At 44.4% G+C, this 17,953-nt stretch overlaps 1 protein-coding gene and 1 long non-coding RNA gene across 2 annotated transcripts; both read right to left on the reverse strand.

The window, feature by feature from the left end:
- Positions 1-886: 886 nt before the first annotated feature.
- Positions 887-1,889, reverse strand: LOC143127387 (uncharacterized). Its single transcript, XR_012987587.1, has 4 exons — positions 1,863-1,889; positions 1,581-1,675; positions 1,431-1,490; positions 887-1,104 (listed from the first exon to the last, which is right to left on the reverse strand). It is a non-coding gene; the product is annotated as an uncharacterized LOC143127387 (long non-coding RNA).
- Positions 1,890-1,912: 23 nt separating this feature from the next.
- LOC143127047 (Fc receptor-like protein 5) lies at positions 1,913-15,083 on the reverse strand. The gene is made up of 9 exons (XM_076288348.1): positions 15,047-15,083; positions 14,618-14,803; positions 13,414-13,692; positions 13,042-13,320; positions 12,516-12,809; positions 12,026-12,310; positions 2,501-2,746; positions 1,959-2,101; positions 1,913-1,918 (listed from the first exon to the last, which is right to left on the reverse strand). The coding sequence occupies exons 1-9, from the start codon at positions 15,081-15,083 to the stop codon at positions 1,913-1,915; spliced, it is 1,755 nt and encodes a 584-aa protein (XP_076144463.1).
- Positions 15,084-17,953: the final 2,870 nt, after the last annotated feature.

Consider the following 17,953-nt stretch of genomic DNA (forward strand, 5'->3'; position numbering starts at 1 on the left):
AATGTAGACTATTATTTTTTCATTTCAATACAGTATATGAAACAAACCTCAGTTTAGATAATCATATTCACACATTTTTTTGCCTAATTGACAACCATGACCATGATAATTGATAATATAAAATTAATGTGCACCCTGAGCAAATGATAAAAAATCTTTCAGAATGCTTTCCATTCTTGAACTGCATCGAATTGCATCGAATTGCATCGCATCAAATCGTACTGAATCATTTTTTATAAACATGTATCTTTTCTTGTATCGAATCGTGCCCATGTATCTAGATGCGAATCGTATCGTCTTTTACATGAGAGATTTACACCCCTAGTCGCCATCAGTGATTCTGCGGCAGTCTCTGTAAGCATTCTGCCAAAATGTTGTCAAATATTGGCCATAACCCTAATTAGACCAAACCATTGCCCTGTTAAACTATTGGCATATCTAATTCCCGGCTTCCACCCTTGTGCCCTTGAGCAAGGCACTTAACCCCAAGTTGCTCCGGGGACAATGTGATCCCTTGTAATATAGCTGACATATGTAAGTCACTTTGGTCAAGAAGTGTCTGCTAAATTTAAGGTAAAATAAAATAAAATAAAAATAATGTAACCTACAAATGATAAAGCATTTCACATAAATTAAAATTACAAATGTTTAATATGTAAATGCTATTCACATCAATTTTTTTTTTAAATAAAAGTTGGTACAGTACAAGTAGATAATAATAGTGATAATAATAAGACACTTAATTTGTCTAGCACTTTTCAAGACACTCAAAGATACTCAAAAATAAACTACTACACTTTTTTTATTTTTTAAATTCTGAAGACAGGATTCTGGCCAAATTGAAATCAATTGCAAAACGTAAACTATTATGCCACAAAATATCTAATTAAATTGTCTTAACTTGAATCAACGCCGTTCTACTATTAGACTGATCTGATAAAAAACTAGCACAATCACCATCAGGGATATGTTGTTGTACTGGGACAGCTGAGGCAAAACATCACATTTTGTGCTTGGATTTCGACACAGTCAGTCAGGCTCCATTTCTCTGGATGTCTGCTCTTGCTGTTATAGGAGCCATTACTTCATATACATATTTGCTATCTAGAGATGGGAAGAGAAAGATTCCTTCAATTAAAAAAAAAACACTTTTATTTGTTTTTATTCAGCTATTTTTTGTGATTGTAAATGTTAGTTAGAAAACACAGCAGTAGTTAATGATGCTGTCATTCTTTTAAGTAACACAGACATGATGATATATTAATTCGTTTTCAACATTCCATTGTCTTATTTTGGTTGTGTAATTAAGAGAGTTAAGACTAAGTGCGTACTCACAGTAGGCACAGGTCACTTGACATAATGACATAATTTGAGTACCCCCTAACTATGATGTGAGAAAATGTGTGAAAATATTCATCAAATAAACTCACCTCTTTGCTGAGGCACACACTTTAGGTTGAGGTTGGCATAGGTGTGTGTAGTATCTATAACTGGAAGAGATTTCAGAGTTCAATATTCCACATAGGCGAATGCTACTATGACATGCAGTGATTACATTTGCCCTTGTATGTATGTGGTACCTCTTTTCATTGGCACATATTCTGATGCGGCCCCATTACTTCCTCCAGGCTGACTCTGGTCCGGGTTCTGATTGGTGTTCTGGCATTGCTGACCCCTAGAGGGAAACAGAGTACTAGAACATCAGTTGTACCAGAAATAGATGCCATGTAGAAATAAATAATACCTATTCTGAGAAATTAGAACATATTTTAAACAGTATATGTATGGACATCTTGGCATGATAATTCATTGTAATATTACCACCCTATAAAAGTTGTTGTACCCATGCAAAAATAACTTACAGCACAGATGCCTGTGTGGCAGGTCCTGTTGTGGAACAAGAGACAACACATCAATCCTTTATCATTTACATAGAAATCAGACAACAATGTGGGCACTCTTGAGTGTTTACCTTGTGGCTTCTTTAAACCATACATCCAAACTGATAGTCTAAGCATGGCAGAGATGACAACCAGTCCAGTGACCACCTTCACTGCCATTGGCTCGGCAGATTCGGAATTTGAGGCTGGAATTGCATGCACTGCAAAAAAAGATATCTTACTAAGTGTTATAATCTTATATTAAGATAGAAAAATATACGTAGTTAGCATTGTTTTTAGTATAAAGATACTTACTTTAAGTTTTCTTTTAAGATTATTTGACTTAAAAGTCAAAATCTTCTTCAATTAAGACATAAAAACAAGTAAATGCATCTGCTAGTGGATTAAGTAATTTTATCTTCATTTAAGACTCTGTTCTTAAATCTTAAAGCTCAAAGTATCTTAATACTAAAAATAATTCTAGATACAATACTAGCTTTTTTTTATCTTAATATAAGATTATAACACTTGGTAAGATATCATTTTTTGCAGTGTGTATGTCATGTTATTTTGCATGAAATCATTGCATATATTTGAAAATATGATTATTTAAGCTTTACCCTTTACTATGATGCAGCTCTCTGGTGACTCTCCTCTCTTTGGGATCCTGCACTTATAGAGGCCTTCATGTGACTTTGAGACTGCAGGGATGGTCATCTCTCCTGTGGTGGAGGTCTGCAGGAGTGTCCCATCTTTATAGAAGTCAGCACTGATGTGTGATGTCTGGTAGCGATATCTACAGTGCAGAGTCAGAGGACCTCCCTCAGTCACAGGATGGACAGGAGTCTGCAAGATCACATCTCCATCTATGAAGCACACAACAGTCACAATAAATCCAATTTGTATTTGATATGACAATGGAACAGAGAGCAGACACCATACATCAGTGTAAATACGACTAGGTAAGAAAAAAAAACAAGCAAAGTTAATGTCTTCCCCCAGTAAGCTGATCTCTAAAAGAAAGCTTTACTGCATGCATTGCTTCTGAAGTAACATATTTGTGAGATCATGGTGACTCCCAATGTTACCTGAATAAGCAATCAACCTTGCTCTGTAGTATAGATAGAGATAGATAGATAGATACTTTAATGATCCCAAAGGGGAAATTCAAGGTCTCAGTAGCATACAGACATCACACACAACATGCACAGCAGAAAAAGTAATATACATACAAAAAACTCCACGGTATACACAGTAGAAGATAAACATGATACTAAAATACTTAATACTAAATATACTATATAAACTAAATCAAATATCAACATAGTGTGCTTAATGATGATCAAGCATGACAGGGCAGGGACTGAGCCTGTAATTCAGTGTGCAGCTGAGGATGATTGTCTTCCTTGTTGTCCCTGTCAAGGGTGCCATGGTCGTGGACCCGCGAACAGACACGAGCAAGATGCAATATACAGTTGAAAGGGTGGGGATAGTAATATGGACATATAAGAGAATAATGTATACAGTAGACAAGATAATATAACAAAACTATGTCAGTGCAAGAATAGGTTGAGGTAAAAAGATTACAGCCATTGGTAAAGTACTGGGTATAAGGTATTAAGCATCAAGTACGACCACAGTCCAGCAGGTTGTGCAAATGTGCCAATATATAAGTATAAGAACATATATTGTGACGGATATTGGCAGGTTTTAGACCCCGCCCTATTTGGTGTGCCTGTGCTATCTACCGCTCTTTCTCTTCCTGTTGAGCAGGTGTTGGTGCTCAGGTGTGCCTGATTGGCAGGACTATAAATCGCCTGCATCCACAACAGCCAGGCCTTCTTCCTCCTGGCATTTGGCTTTCGGTGTCCTTTGGCTGTTAAACCCCTAGACTGATTTTGCATGACACATTTTGCATGACACTAATCCCGGCGCAGTGAGCTGCCTGCAACAACAGCGGTGCTCGGGGAGCAGTTAGGTGCCTTGCTCAAGGGCACTTCAGGCGTGCCTACTGGTCGGGGTTCGAACCGGCAACCCTCTGGTTACAAGTCCGAAGCGCTAACCAGTAGGCCACAGCTGCCCCCAATATAGCATGTAAACAGACTATGCAGAGAAGTCTATCTCTCCTCTACCCTTAAGTGAAGCGTTGAACAGTTCAATGGCCCTGGGGACAAATGACTTCTTCAGTCTGTCAGTTGTGCATGACAGTGAGCGTAGTCTCCAGCTGATCAGACTCTTCTGCTTTACAATAGTGCTGTGGAGTGGATGACATTCATTGCCCAAGATGCTGATCAGTTTGTTCAGGGTCCTTTTGTCTGATATTGAAGTGATGCACTCCAGTTCGGCTCCCACGACAGAGCCAGCTTTCCTTACCAGCCTATCCAGCCTACCAGTTGCCCAGCATCACCATCAGAAGTTCTTTAGCTTGTTTAGGGATCACAGGATTTCAGCGCATATAGCCACTGACATGTGTACGCAGTCACTTGACATGCACATCAGCACGTGACCTAGAAAGGCTGAGGAGCCTCCAGCTCCTCTGATGCTGTCTGAGACCAGCTCTACATGGGCCCAATCCCACAGACCGGACTCACAGACTCACAGACTTTGGTGCGTGTTCTTGTGAAATTCGTAAGGGCTTAGGGCTGTCCCAATGTCGAATTTCAAAGGGCGTGAGGCAGGGTAGGAATTTCACGGCGGCCACGACGGCCATGGCCGTCGTAGCCCCTTGCGTTGGCCGTGACGCCCCTTTGAAAATCAGAGGTTTATAGGCCACGGTGGCCTTGGTGCCCCCTTCTTTAAATATTCTGCTTTGCGTCCTACGAATAGCGATATATATTTAGCCTATGGCCTGTCAAAATAATCTTAGCATTCACAGCGCAAATTACGCAGTGGAGAAAGTGACAGCGAAAGAAAGAAAGTGCGTCCAAATTAACCCATTCTTCTCAGAATTACTCGCGAAGTAGCCTACTCATCACACAGACATCACAAGTATCACATGAAAGAGTTTTTTTCAGCTTTTAAACGATATTAGCCGCTAATTGCTGTGGTGAACGGTTCGCGAGAAAAGTAAATAATATTCAATTTAATCATAAATTCTACTGAAGGTTTTGCGTCCATCTCCCTACCCATTCATCTCGGTGGAATACTTCACGAACCCTTCGTTTAACATATGACAAACCATATATCAAAATAAACAGCAGACCTTACCGAACAGAAAGGTGTAAAGCAGTCTCCTGTACAGTTAGCCGTTCCAGACTAATCCCGTTTTGAATTTGCAGTAAATTTCAACATACATGGATGTCTCCAAATTTGGGATTTAAGTTTTACATGTGTTTAAATTGTTCCACATTATTTCATAACGGGCCAAATACAAAATAAATATTACAAATGTCGCCTAGATATCGGTAAATCAGAGGACGGCTGACTATAAGAGTTTGTGAAAATAGCCTTAATGATCACAAAATGCTAAGCATGCATCTAGGCTATTTGAGTTTCTTAAAGCTGAGCTGTGCTTAAATTGTTCAATACATGATTTCATAACAGGCCAAATATAAAATAAATGTTAAATATAGCCTAGATATTGTGATGTCACGAGAGGCTGCGTTCTGGAGGGCCGCTACGTTCCCCTGAGATGGCTGCAGTCACGGACAGCTTTGGCTCCATCTGCTGGGGGAGTTGGAAACTCCACCCCTCAAACACACGATATCCCAACACACCTGAGACCGATCAGGGCCTGATGAGCTGAAGGGCTTTTTAAGGCCCAGAGACACAGTTGGTGAGTGTGGGATTTGAGAGACAAGCTCAAGTTGTGCTCTCAGAGGAGCTACAGACGGTCGAAGTGGCACTTTCTACCTGAAGACTGGAATACTTACCTGAAGACTGGAATACTTACCACCGGATTGGCCACGGGCTGCGGTGCTGTCTAAAGTAAGGCTGAAGACTTGTTTTCACAAAGAGATTTACCTGAGGGAATCGGGACTATGACTTTTCGGTTGAAGAGACCTTGTTTAAGTTTTGACGGTTGAACGATCAACCTTATCCTTAGTTACCTTTTTGTTAATTCCCCAGAACTTTATTAAAAACCTTCGTTGTACCCTAAATTTGTGTCCTTGCACTGCTGAACTGTCCCGCCGAGAGCCGTGTAGCCTCTCATGATATCACATATGGTGGAGAATGCGGGCAAAGTTCAAACGCGAATAGTGCATGTCAGAGGAGGACACTGAACATCTGATATCCCAATTTTCTAAATTGGCCGTAGACCTCCCGCCAAACAAAATGGAGGCCATTTTGAAAGCCCTGGTGGCTGGCCAGCAAGCCCAGACGCAAGCGAACGTGGCTCTCTTGGAGGAGCAAAAGAGAGCCAACCTCCTGAAGTCAGAGGAATTGCAATTGCAGAGACAGTTGGCAGTTCGTAATGTCCGCCCAATAAGGGCGAGTGATTTTATAACCAAAATGGGGGCCACAGATGACGTTGAGGCGTACCTGCACGCCTTTGAAGCTACAGCCACGAGAGAAGCGTGGCCCAAGGTACAGTGGGTTGGATTGTTAGCCCCCTTTCTGTCGGGGGAATCGCTGAATGTTGTCCGGGACCTGGCCTCTGACAGGGCAACTGACTACGATGCACTGAAGGCGGAGATCCTCAGCAGAGGTGGGCTCACCAAGTTTGGCATGGCCCAGCGGTTCCACAGCTGGACCTTCCAACCAGACCAGCCCCCTCGTGCACAGATGCATGAACTTGTCCGGATCACGAGGAAATGGCTGGACCCGGAGAAGAGTACGACAGCTGCAGTAGTGGAGGCCGTGGTGGTGGACAAATACTTACGGGCCCTGCCTTATGAGGCGAAACGGCTCATTAGTCAACAGGCCTTGACGACAGCGGACCTAACTGTGGAAGCCGTGGAAAGGTACCAAGCCACAGCAGAGATGCTTCGGGCTTCCAGGAAGGAGCCCCAGAGTGCGTCCCCGCCACAGACGGGAGGAGCCCGTCCAAAGAACCCCAAGGGATCCAATCCAGCCACTTCAGGAGCTGTCCAGGCTCCAGGGGGAGCCCGAAACCAGCCGGCACCAGGAAGAGGACACCGGGAGAGTGAAACCCGCCAGTGTTACCGATGTGGGGAGATGGGACACATCTCCTGGCAGTGTGGGAAACCAGCGGATGAGCCTATGCCCACTGCTGAGTCCTCCAGCTCACCACCCGCCCACCTTTTTGCTTCACTCGTGGGAGTCGTCGATGGCGCCCAAGAACGACCCCCCACCTGCCCGGTGACGGTGAATCACCATGATGTGGAGGCTCTGCTAGATTCCGGTAGCCGGGTCACCCTGGTGCATAAGGATCTGGTGGATTCATCGTATCTGACCCCAGGGAAAGTCCTCCCGGTCTCCTGTGTCCATGGAGACACCAGAGACTACCCCACCACTGAACTCGCAATGACCACCACCAGGGGAACCATCCTCACGACAGCGGGTGTGGTTGATTCCCTACCCGTTCCTGTCCTAATTGGGCGAGACTGCCCAGCCTTTCACCAACTGTGGAGGGAGACTCAGGAGAGGCTGACCCGAGTACCTCGGAAGCAGAGAGGTAAGACGTATCCGGAGAACACGCAAATACAACCCTCAGAACCATTAACTCCAGCCTGTGCTCTTGCAGGGATGGCAGGTGCCCAGGCTGACTCAGAGACTGGTCCAGACACGGAGGAAGAGAACATGGTCCCAGGAAGTGCTCCAATCTCCAGCGAGGAAGACGTCCATGGCACCAAAGAGCTTCCCCCTCTCACAGGCCAGTATGGTACAGCCCAGTTACAGGATCCCACTCTTACAAATGCTTTGAAGAATGTGCAGGTGATAGAGGGAGTGGTGCTAGGGGATAGGACAAGCCCTACCTACCCCCATTTTGCAGTAAACCGGGGGTTAGTGTATCAGGTGGTACAGAAAAATGGTGAGGTGCATGAACAGCTCCTTGTACCACAGCCCCACCGGGCCACCGTACTCAACCTAGCACACACCCACCCGCTAGGGGCCCACCTAGGGGTGGAGAAAACGAAAGAAAGGATCTTGCGACGCTTCTTTTGGCCAGGGGTGCACAAAGAGATAGAGAACTATTGTCGTGGTTGCCCTGAGTGTCAGCGGGTGGCGCCAAAGCCCACATATAGAAACCCGCTCATTCCCTTGCCCATTATCGAGACCCCGTTTGAGAGAATTGGACTGGACATCGTTGGCCCTTACCGAAGAGTTCCAGGGGACATCAGTACATTCTGGTCATCCTGGACTATGCAACCCGATATCCGGAGGCCATCCCGCTGAGGAAGGCTACGTCCAAACAGATCGCCAAGGAGTTGTTCCTTCTGTCAACTAGTCTGGGGCTCCCGAAGGAGATATTGACAGACCAAGGGAGTCCATTCATGTCCAAAGTTATGAAAGAACTCTGTACTCTGCTGAAAATCAAACAGCTGAGAACGTCGGTCTACCACCCCCAGACAGACGGGCTCGTCGAACGTTTTAACAAAACCCTAAAATCCATGCTGCGGAAGGCGATCGGGGAAGATGGGCGCAACTGGGATCAGCTGCTACCGTACCTACTGTTTGCGGTGAGAGAGGTACCTCAATCGTCTACTGGTTTTTCACCCTTTGAGCTCTTGCTGTCTTACAGACCCCGAGGACTGCTGGACATCGCCAAGGAGGCCTGGGAGGAGCAACCGTGCCGACAGCGGACCCTGATCGAGCATGTCGGGGCCATGAGAGAGAGAATGAAGGCTGTCTATCCCATGATGCGTGAACACATGGAGACTGCACAACGGCAACAACAAGCCTCCTACAATAGATCTGCTCAACCCAGAGAGTTTAAGCCCGGGGACCGAGTGCTGGTCCTGGTGCCAACCGTGGAGTGCAAATTCCTGGCAACCTGGCAGGGGCCATATGAGGTCATTGAACGGGTGGGAGAGGTAAACTACAAGGTGAGGCAACCGGATAAAAGAAAGCCTGAGCAGATTTACCATGTTAACCTGTTAAAGAAGTGGCACGCCAGAGAGGCGTTGTTCAGTTGTCTACCCCCCACAGAGACCAAGGAACCAGGGAGAGAAGAGGTTCAGGTGGGTCCAAGCCTGTCCCCACATCAACGGCAGATGGCCCTGGAGTTGGTGGATCGCAACCGAGATGTCTTCTCCTCCCTACCTGGGCACACGGAGGTGGTCCAACACGAGATCCGCACCATGCCTGGCAAAACGGTAAACCAGCGCCCTTACCGCGTGCCGGAGGCTCGTAAAGTGGTGATTCAGGAGGAGGTAAGGAAGATGCTGGAGCTGGGGGTGATCGAAGAGTCCCAAAGTGCCTGGGCAAGTCCCATTGTACTGGTTCCCAAACCAGACGGGTCGGTACGATTTTGTAATGACTATCGGAAATTAAATGAAGTGTCCGAGTTTGATGCATACCCCATGCCTCGGGTGGATGACTTGATAGACTCCTTGGGGCATGCTCGCTTCATAACCACCCTTGACCTCACCAAAGGCTACTGGCAGGTGCCCCTGACCCCGGCGTCGAAGGTGAAGACGGCCTTTGCCACACCAGGGGGGCTCTACCAGTATACCCGGCTCCCGTTTGGTCTCCACGGAGCGCCTGCCACGTTCCAGCGTTTGATGGACCGCGTCCTCGCACCCCACAAGAGGTACGCTGCAGCATATTTGGACGATGTAGTCATCCAAAGTCCCGATTGGGCCAGCCACTTGCCCCGAGTACAGGCTGTGATTGATTCACTCGGGGAAGCAGGGCTCACGGCAAACCCAAAAAAGTGTAGGCTGGCCTTCAGCGAGACGAACTACCTGGGGTACACCATTGGGCGGTCAAGCCTCAGGAAGCCAAGTTGCGGGCCATACAGGACTGGCCACGGCCCATCACCAAAAAACAGGTGAGGTCATTTTTGGGCCTAGCCGGCTACTACAGACGGTTTATTACGGATTTTGCTACCATTGCTGCACCTCTAACAGAGCTGACAACCAAACGCCACTCACAAATGGTGAGGTGGACTCCCGAGGCGGAGGCGGCCTTCGTCGACCTGAAGCAAGTCCTGTGTTCCAGTCCGATCCTGGTGGCGCCGGACTTCAAGAAGGACTTCATTGTCCAGGCGGACGCTTCTGAGGTGGGTCTGGGTGCTGTACTCGCCCAGGCACATGACGGTGAGGAACATCCCGTTCTCTACCTCAGCAGGAAGCTACTTCCAAGGGAGAAGAACTATTCCACTGTGGAAAAGGAATGCCTCGCTGTGACCTGGGCCCTGGAATCCCTGCGGTTCTACCTCCTGGGACGACGGTTCACAGTGGTGTCGGATCATGCCCCTCTACAGTGGATGGCCAGGAACCGGGAGACTAACAGTAGGATTACCAGATGGTTTTTAAGCTTGCAAGCATTTAACTTTTCTGTTGTTCACAGGGCTGGCAAGCGCCACGGCAATGCGGATGCCCTGTCCCGGCGCGACGCCTTCTTCGCCTCCTTCACCCCGACGAGGACGTCGGTCTCGAGGGGGGGGATGTGTGATGTCACGAGAGGCTGCGTTCTGGAGGGCCGCTACGTTCCCCTGAGATGGCTGCAGTCACGGACAGCTTTGGCTCCATCTGCTGGGGGAGTTGGAAACTCCACCCCTCAAACACACGATATCCCAACACACCTGAGACCGATCAGGGCCTGATGAGCTGAAGGGCTTTTTAAGGCCCAGAGACACAGTTGGTGAGTGTGGGATTTGAGAGACAAGCTCAAGTTGTGCTCTCAGAGGAGCTACAGACGGTCGAAGTGGCACTTTCTACCTGAAGACTGGAATACTTACCTGAAGACTGGAATACTTACCTGAAGACTGGAATACTTACCTGAAGACTGGAATACTTACCACCGGATTGGCCACGGGCTGCGGTGCTGTCTAAAGTAAGGCTGAAGACTTGTTTTCACAAAGAGATTTACCTGAGGGAATCGGGACTATGACTTTTCGGTTGAAGAGACCTTGTTTAAGTTTTGACGGTTGAACGATCAACCTTATCCTTAGTTACCTTTTTGTTAATTCCCCAGAACTTTATTAAAAACATTCGTTGTACCCTAAATTTGTGTCCTTGCACTGCTGAACTGTCCCGCCGAGAGCCGTGTAGCCTCTCATGATATCACAATATCTGAAAATATTAGATGATCAGATGATTTACAGTTATATGTAATATGTCATGTTTTATGTTTTTGTAATGTTTCATACAGTGATGCAGGTCTACTGCAGTGAATACAACTTTGATCATTTTTATAGCATACTACTGTATAGTTAACTTTGGCCTTGGTGCCCTGACATGTGGCCTTTGTGCCCCCCACCAAATATGCCCAACTGAAGGCCAAGTGGCCTTGCCCCTAAAATGGTGAGATTCCAAGCCTGGCGTGAGGGTTTGAGTACACACTTACCGAGGCCTTTCCGTGAGTCTGCATCAGTGTAGACTTCACCAAAGGGAATTACCCACAGTTCAAAGTGTTGTGGCGTTTACCGCAGAGACCATAGGGAAATCCGAAAATGATAAAGGTAAACCACTGCATGACACACAACCAGCTTGTAAAACAAGAGTTGGAATCAGGCAGGCATCTCCTGTGCCTTGGCCATGTGAAAAGCAACAAACTTAAAATGAAAATTCCCAAACCGGCAAGTATCAGCAACATCTTTGTTATGAAACGTCACCAAGGTAACATGTGATCTCGTGAAGTGCTGTCCCAAACCCATTTATACCTATCTGAGCCCATGTGGCCTCACACACTTACTCATTTAGCACCTGAGATCAATTAAGTCTGTGAGTCTTTAGTCCTTAGTCCTCAGGGCTCACTTTGGGATTGGCCCATAATATCCTATTACAGTATGCTTAAGAAGGAGGAAGCATTACAGTATGCTTAAGAAGGAGGAAGCATTACAGTATGCTTAAGAAGGAGGAAGCATTACAGTATGCTTAAGAAGGAGGAAGCATTACAGTATGCTTAAGGTACAAGAAGAGGGGGGGGAAAGGGAAACATCACTTCCACTGAACAGTGATGTTATAACTCCATTAGATAATTATATGTATGTTAACAATTAATCATGGTTTGTTCATGACAATGAAGTAAATATGTTTAAAAAATATGTCAATATTTACTGAAGGTTTACTCACTGTGTACTGTGATGTTGACAGGATTACTCTGCTCTCCAGACTCAGACTGACACCAGTAAACTCCACTGTCTGATGAAATTGCTTTTTCTGTTCTACAGGTGGATCCTGCTTCTGTCCAACCAGTGGGACACATTTTATTCCCTGACAATCTCCATTTTCCTGTGAACCATCTCAATCTCCATCCAGTTAAGTTTACGCTCCCCACACAGCTTAGGGAAAGAAACTCATAATCAAAATGATGATTTCTATTGAGATGGACAACCAGGGAGGATGGAGGAGAATGACCTAAATCAAATAGGGAAAACAGTTTATGTCTGAAAATGTTTATTTTAGGACAAAACAACAGCCATGTTCTGAACAGTTGTTTCACAGTAAAACTCATCAGCATTGCAATAAAAAGTGTACATCACCTGTGACCCAGAGTAAGAGCTGAGCTCTGAGCTCCGAGATCAAAACACATCCACAAAGCCACTGTAAATAATGAACTCACCTGTGACCCAGAGCGGGTGAGGATTGCTGAACTCTGTGTGATAGGCTGGCTCTCCTCTCTCTGCACTGCACACATAAACCCCTGTGTGTCTAAGAGCAGCAGGGCTGAGAGTGTAGGATCCTCCAGCTCCTCTGATGCTGTCTGAAAGATCTACATAATATCCTCTGCTTTCAGTTTTGTACCAGTGGAATCTCCAGCCTGTAGTGGAGCCTCTAACCTCACAGCTCAGAGTCACTGAGTCGCCTTCAGTCAGCCAGGTCTGTGGAGGTCCTCTAAGAACTGGATTTGGTTTTTCTATTTGTGATTAGAATATTTTCATATAAAATGTGAATTTCTGTTTGTGATTAGCATATAAAAAAATATATATAAACCACGTTTTAGACATGTATGCAAACCATGAATACTACATAATAATCATTAAAAAAATAATCGAACATGTGAATGTCCTATTAATTATATCATTAATACATTTATCAAGCACACATACAGTATTTACACCATTTTCTTTTAACAATTATCCACTCACCTGACACTGTAATTCTGACAGGTTCACTGGTCTCTGATGTCTGTGAGCTACTGTGTGTTCCTCTGCAGCTGTACTCACCACTGTGGTACTCTTCAGCATACTCTATTGTGTACTCATGCCCTGTATGTACTGGAATATGTGCTACAATCCCTTTTTTATACCAGCTGTATTGCCAGTCTCTGTGTTGATCTCCCTGTATGTCGCATCTGAAAGTGATCCTCTCTCTACGGAAGAAGTCGGTCCAGTTGGACAGGAGGGTTGCAACAGCTTTGGGACTTTCTGTCAAAATAGCAGGTCGTACAATATCAGTTATGGTACGTTTACAGTTTTCCAAAATGTCAGAAATGTATTATAGGCCACAAAAAAACTCACGTTTGACCTTCACCCACACCTCATTGCTGTAGTGTGTGTAGTAGACTGGGTCTCCTCTCCCAGCTCTGCACCAGTACTGTCCTCCATCAGAGACTTTAACAGAGCTGATGCTGTAGGAGTTTCCATCAGTCTGGGCCACAGGATCAGAGGTATGTGTGTGTCTGTACCAGTAGAATCTCCATCCAGTAGACTGGCCCATGTCACATCTCAGGATAACTGAGTTTCCAGTGAATACTGGTGCCACTTTGTTTGAACTGATTGTTGGAGTTGGCTTTTCTTCTAGTTTGGTTTATTGGAAATGAAAGTCACCACAGTCAGTAGTACATATTGTAAAATGTAGGGACACATTTTAGTAGTAAAACTTACATGTATTCATTTAACAGACACTGTTGTTGAAAGTGACTTCCATACTTCAACTATATCACAAAGGATTACATTATCCCCAGAGCTGCTTGGGTATACTGTAAGTGCCTTGCACAACAGTGGACGCCAGGAATTGAACCCACAACTTTCAGGCTACTGCACACCAGCCCAGCTCCTTAACCATTACACTTTCCACCACTATTCCACTGCTGACACAGTGAACATCTAATGGTAATACCAAAATTGTTGAAAAACACTACTGCTGGATGCCATGTATTCTATGGACTGAAAAATGGTAAGAACTCTGTGGTATCTCAGAAATCATAGTTACCATTCACCCTTATCTTTCAAAGGCAGCATAATTACACTCACATTTTTCTGACAGAAGATCATAGCCTGCACTTAAACAAACCTTTGGCAAATTTGAATTTGTTCTGCAGGTCTGTCTGGCCATTCACACCATTTCAAATATTCCTAAAACCCTTATCATGATGATGTTGAAGCAGTTTTTGAAAAACGTTTGTTGAGATGTTGAGATGCTCTGCATACGCCATCTCCCTCATTGCTCTGATTGGTTTTAGGTCTATCCAGTTGTCTGGTGCTAACCAGGCTAGAGATTTCATTGAATCTTCATGCTGTAACATAACCCGTTCTAAACCTGAATCAATATTCTCTCTGTTATGTTTTCTTGTCATCTCAGCGTCCTTACACTTTTAATGTAAAATGAATGTGCAGAATTTCAAAAGGGACTCACCTTTGTACCTGATACGCGTTTTCTTACGTAGTTTAGATGTTTGGGGACGACACTTCCTCTGTCCAGACTCAGAGCATCAGTACTGACCAGCCTCTTGTGGGAGTCTGATGGTGATGGTCGGACTGGTCTGACTGGGAAGTTGGCTGTTGTCTCTGTACCAGTTATACTGACTCCAGTCTGTGTACTGTGCTATGTTACACCTCAGAGTGACTCTCTCTCCAGAGTAAAAAGGACTCTGAGGAGACACCACCACCACTGCAGCTGTAGGGGGAGCTGTGGGAGTAAAGACAAACACAAATGGCAATACAGCGAATATCAGCACAGTGAGCAAAGTTCAGTCATATTTAGATGATCAGTACATTTAATCACACACAACCAAGCACACAAAGGTCTTCTCATTTATGTCTTTATACCTAAAGACTTGGCTTCACTAATTAGATTTTAAATGTGTTATGAGTAGTTAAAGTATGTTTAAAGTGATGGTTCGGAGTAATTTCACCCTAGGGTCCTTTGCACCATGAGCCCTGGATCCTGGATCTACATCCTTATGCATGCTTCTTGCCAGGACTTTTACGGGCTTTTCCCAAATCACGGAAGTAACGTCGACGCAGCGGTATAGTAGCAGATAGTAGCATCCATCAGGCAAGTGTTATTTAAATAAACTCCTGGTGTACTTACAAACTTTCAAATCCTCGTTTTATGAGTAAAGAACATAGTTGTACTATTGTAGAAGTTTCGTACCATTCAGGGCATTATTAGTAGAGTAATTGACGAGATAAAAGTTGGTTCCATTACGCCTGCAGAAAGTCATTCGTTTCTGACAGCGCTACTCGACCAGGGTTCGACCAAGGGAAAACAGGTTCTGGGAGGGTGTTTGGCTTGGGGTCATGTTTCAAAGGACCCTAGGGTGAAATTACTCTGAACCATCACTTTAAATCAACACGTATACCGTACTGACATATGGAGAATGTTCTGTGCCTTCATGCATGGTTAAATCAGAGAGGGTTAAAGCGGAGCTGGTAATCAAGGATCTTTGGTTAAATGTCCTGGGCCAAAGGCAAGAGTAGGTGGACACTGTATTGCTGACCTCGTTAGACCTCGACCTCGCTAGTTATCCCAGCTATCAAAAAGGCAATGATTGAATGAACCAAATATAGCAAGAATGAAAATACTTTCTTTCACATTAGACATGTTAGAAATGCTTTCCTTCCAAATAGATGGAAAGCTTTGGTCGAAATGAAAGCATTCAGACAAAAGAAAAGGCTCAGTTTGTTCTCACCTTCTACTTCATCAGGGATCATCAGACATGAACTCAGGGCTGAGAGAGAGAGAGAGAGAGAGAGAGAGAGAGAGAGAGACCACAATATCTCAATGCTCACATTTTTATTGCAGCCACTCTAAGAATCTAACACAAGTAGGCTATTTTGTTGTTCTTAAGTAATCACATGGATATGATCACAACTTGTGCATAACACTAGATCTTAGGAGCAATCACACAGTCATGGTACTTCATGAGACAAAACACTGTATAATCAACTTATCACAGAATTGAAGTTAACAGCCCGATGCACTTTTAACAACCATGAACATGAACTATTTTCACATGTGCCAAATAATAGGTTAAAAGAGCTGTATGGGGTTCTGTTGGCTTTGAGTCATTGTATTTAACACGTTACCAGACATGATGCAAAGTGATATTACAAAAGGACAAACAGCACATAGCACACCTATATGATTGACCCAAGTGTAACTCCTATGTACTTCCACCTTCTGAGGTTGTTTCAGTTCAGTTCAGTTTTTATTTTGTTTTTGTTTTTTAATTTTTTATTTGCCATTCTTACAGGATAACAACAAAATGTGAGAAATGTTGTTTCTTTGTTTTTTATTGATATATTGAGATATATATTCTAAATTAATCACAGCCAGCCTCTTACAGGACAAGCTCTCAACTTATAACTGCACAAACACAATCTATAAATACACTTAATGTTATTGATATTTACATAAATTACTCAAACTGAAATGTATCAGACTTACAGAAGAGCAGACAAAGTTGACTTGGTCCCATGCTGTCCTCTATGTATCTAAAGTCCTTCCTGTTTCTGAAATGTCTCTTCAATTGCGCTTGGTCTATTAATAGATATCCTTTATGTGTGAGCATATCTCTTGTACATATACATATATACAGCTCTGGAAAAAATTAAGTGACCACTGAAAATTTGTTCTGATGTCATCCTATGATTGCTGAGTGACATTCGAATGAGTTGACAGTCATATTCAAATTTGCAGTGGTCTCTTAATTTTGAATATGACCGTCAACTTATTGTAATGTCACTCAGCAACAGTAGGAAGCTAGCCTAGAAATCTAGACGCGCCCCTAGCGGCCCCCCTAATTTGCTGCCAGGGCTAGTCTAGCAACTCTCCGTTGGCTTGTGAGCTCCAGAAATCGAAACTTAATCAGGCCATTGAAATCGTGTATAGAGTCGTTTGGTGGGCTTAACATAATGATTGATGGCAGAGTTGCAACGGTTTGGCTTGAATTCCCTGCTACTTGAAAACAAATATCCTATTGCGTGCAGAGGGAATTTGAAAGACAACTGATTATCCCGCCCCTCGGACTGAGCACTGCGTACGGTGAGTGCCCAGACCCTACATTTTAATGTGGGTCTGGCTCGCCAGGCTAGTAGGAAGCGTCTTTACACTGAAATCAATTCCAAACAGTTTTTTTTTATTTTGATAAAATATTAATAACTTTTAGATTTTATTAGATAAGAAGTTTTTGCAGTTTAACAGCACAGGTGTTTGAGCTCCATGTTGACTTCTTAGAAAATGTGCCTTGTCTTACTTCTTCTTTTCTCTCTTGACCACCGGATGCTGATCAGACCAAAATGTCTAACTTGAGTAATGCTGTGTGCATGTGTGTGCAAGTCACTCTGCTCCGCTGGCTTTACAACAGTGATAACAATAACATGAAGATGATGAAGAACAACAAGAAGAAGATACAAAAGAAGAAGAGGCATCTTCATCAGTCATACTTTTGTTGACTATTGATTTCTCTGATGATTTTGCCCGGCAGTCTACGATAGGGGGACTCCAGACAGATAGACAGGCCATCGGTAATCTCACACTCCCTCTCACCACCCCTCCAAAACAGTTATAATCTTCCACACCATCACCATGGATACCCAGAAACACTGACAAACATGTTTGTTGTGTTTTTAAGTACATTTTGGGTTGTGTGTTGCCTTTATTCTGAAAGTAATAAAACAAGCCCAGAGATGTGGATGCTTGGGAAAGGACTGTGGACTTGAACCCAGGTCCTCATGGACCCGAATGTGATATGAATACTGCAGCTATGTGTGCCACAGCTCCCCAGCTAACAAGATCTCAGCCTACTGACCCTTTACACGACCCCCTTATAGC

Source organism: Alosa pseudoharengus, unplaced genomic scaffold (genome assembly GCF_046254945.1).
Source record: "Alosa pseudoharengus isolate Yale_2024_CS ecotype anadromous, Long Island Sound unplaced genomic scaffold, YU_APseudo_1.1 YU_APseudo_1.1_scf_17, whole genome shotgun sequence".
NCBI lineage: Eukaryota > Metazoa > Chordata > Actinopteri > Clupeiformes > Clupeidae > Alosa > Alosa pseudoharengus.

What these genes read in the sequence shown, in the direction of transcription:
- LOC143127047 (XM_076288348.1), bottom strand. Translation starts at nt 15,083, where the DNA reads ATGCATAAGGATGTAGATCCAGGATCCAGGGCTCATG. An exon ending in GGTGTGGGTGAAGGTCAAAC is followed by an intron (nt 13,321 to 13,413) that starts GTGAGTTTTTTT and finishes CTATTTTGACAG; the next exon opens with AAAGTCCCAAAGCTGTTGCA. An exon ending in TGTCAACATCACAGTACACA is followed by an intron (nt 2,747 to 12,025) that starts GTGAGTAAACCT and finishes TGTGCTTCATAG; the next exon opens with ATGGAGATGTGATCTTGCAG.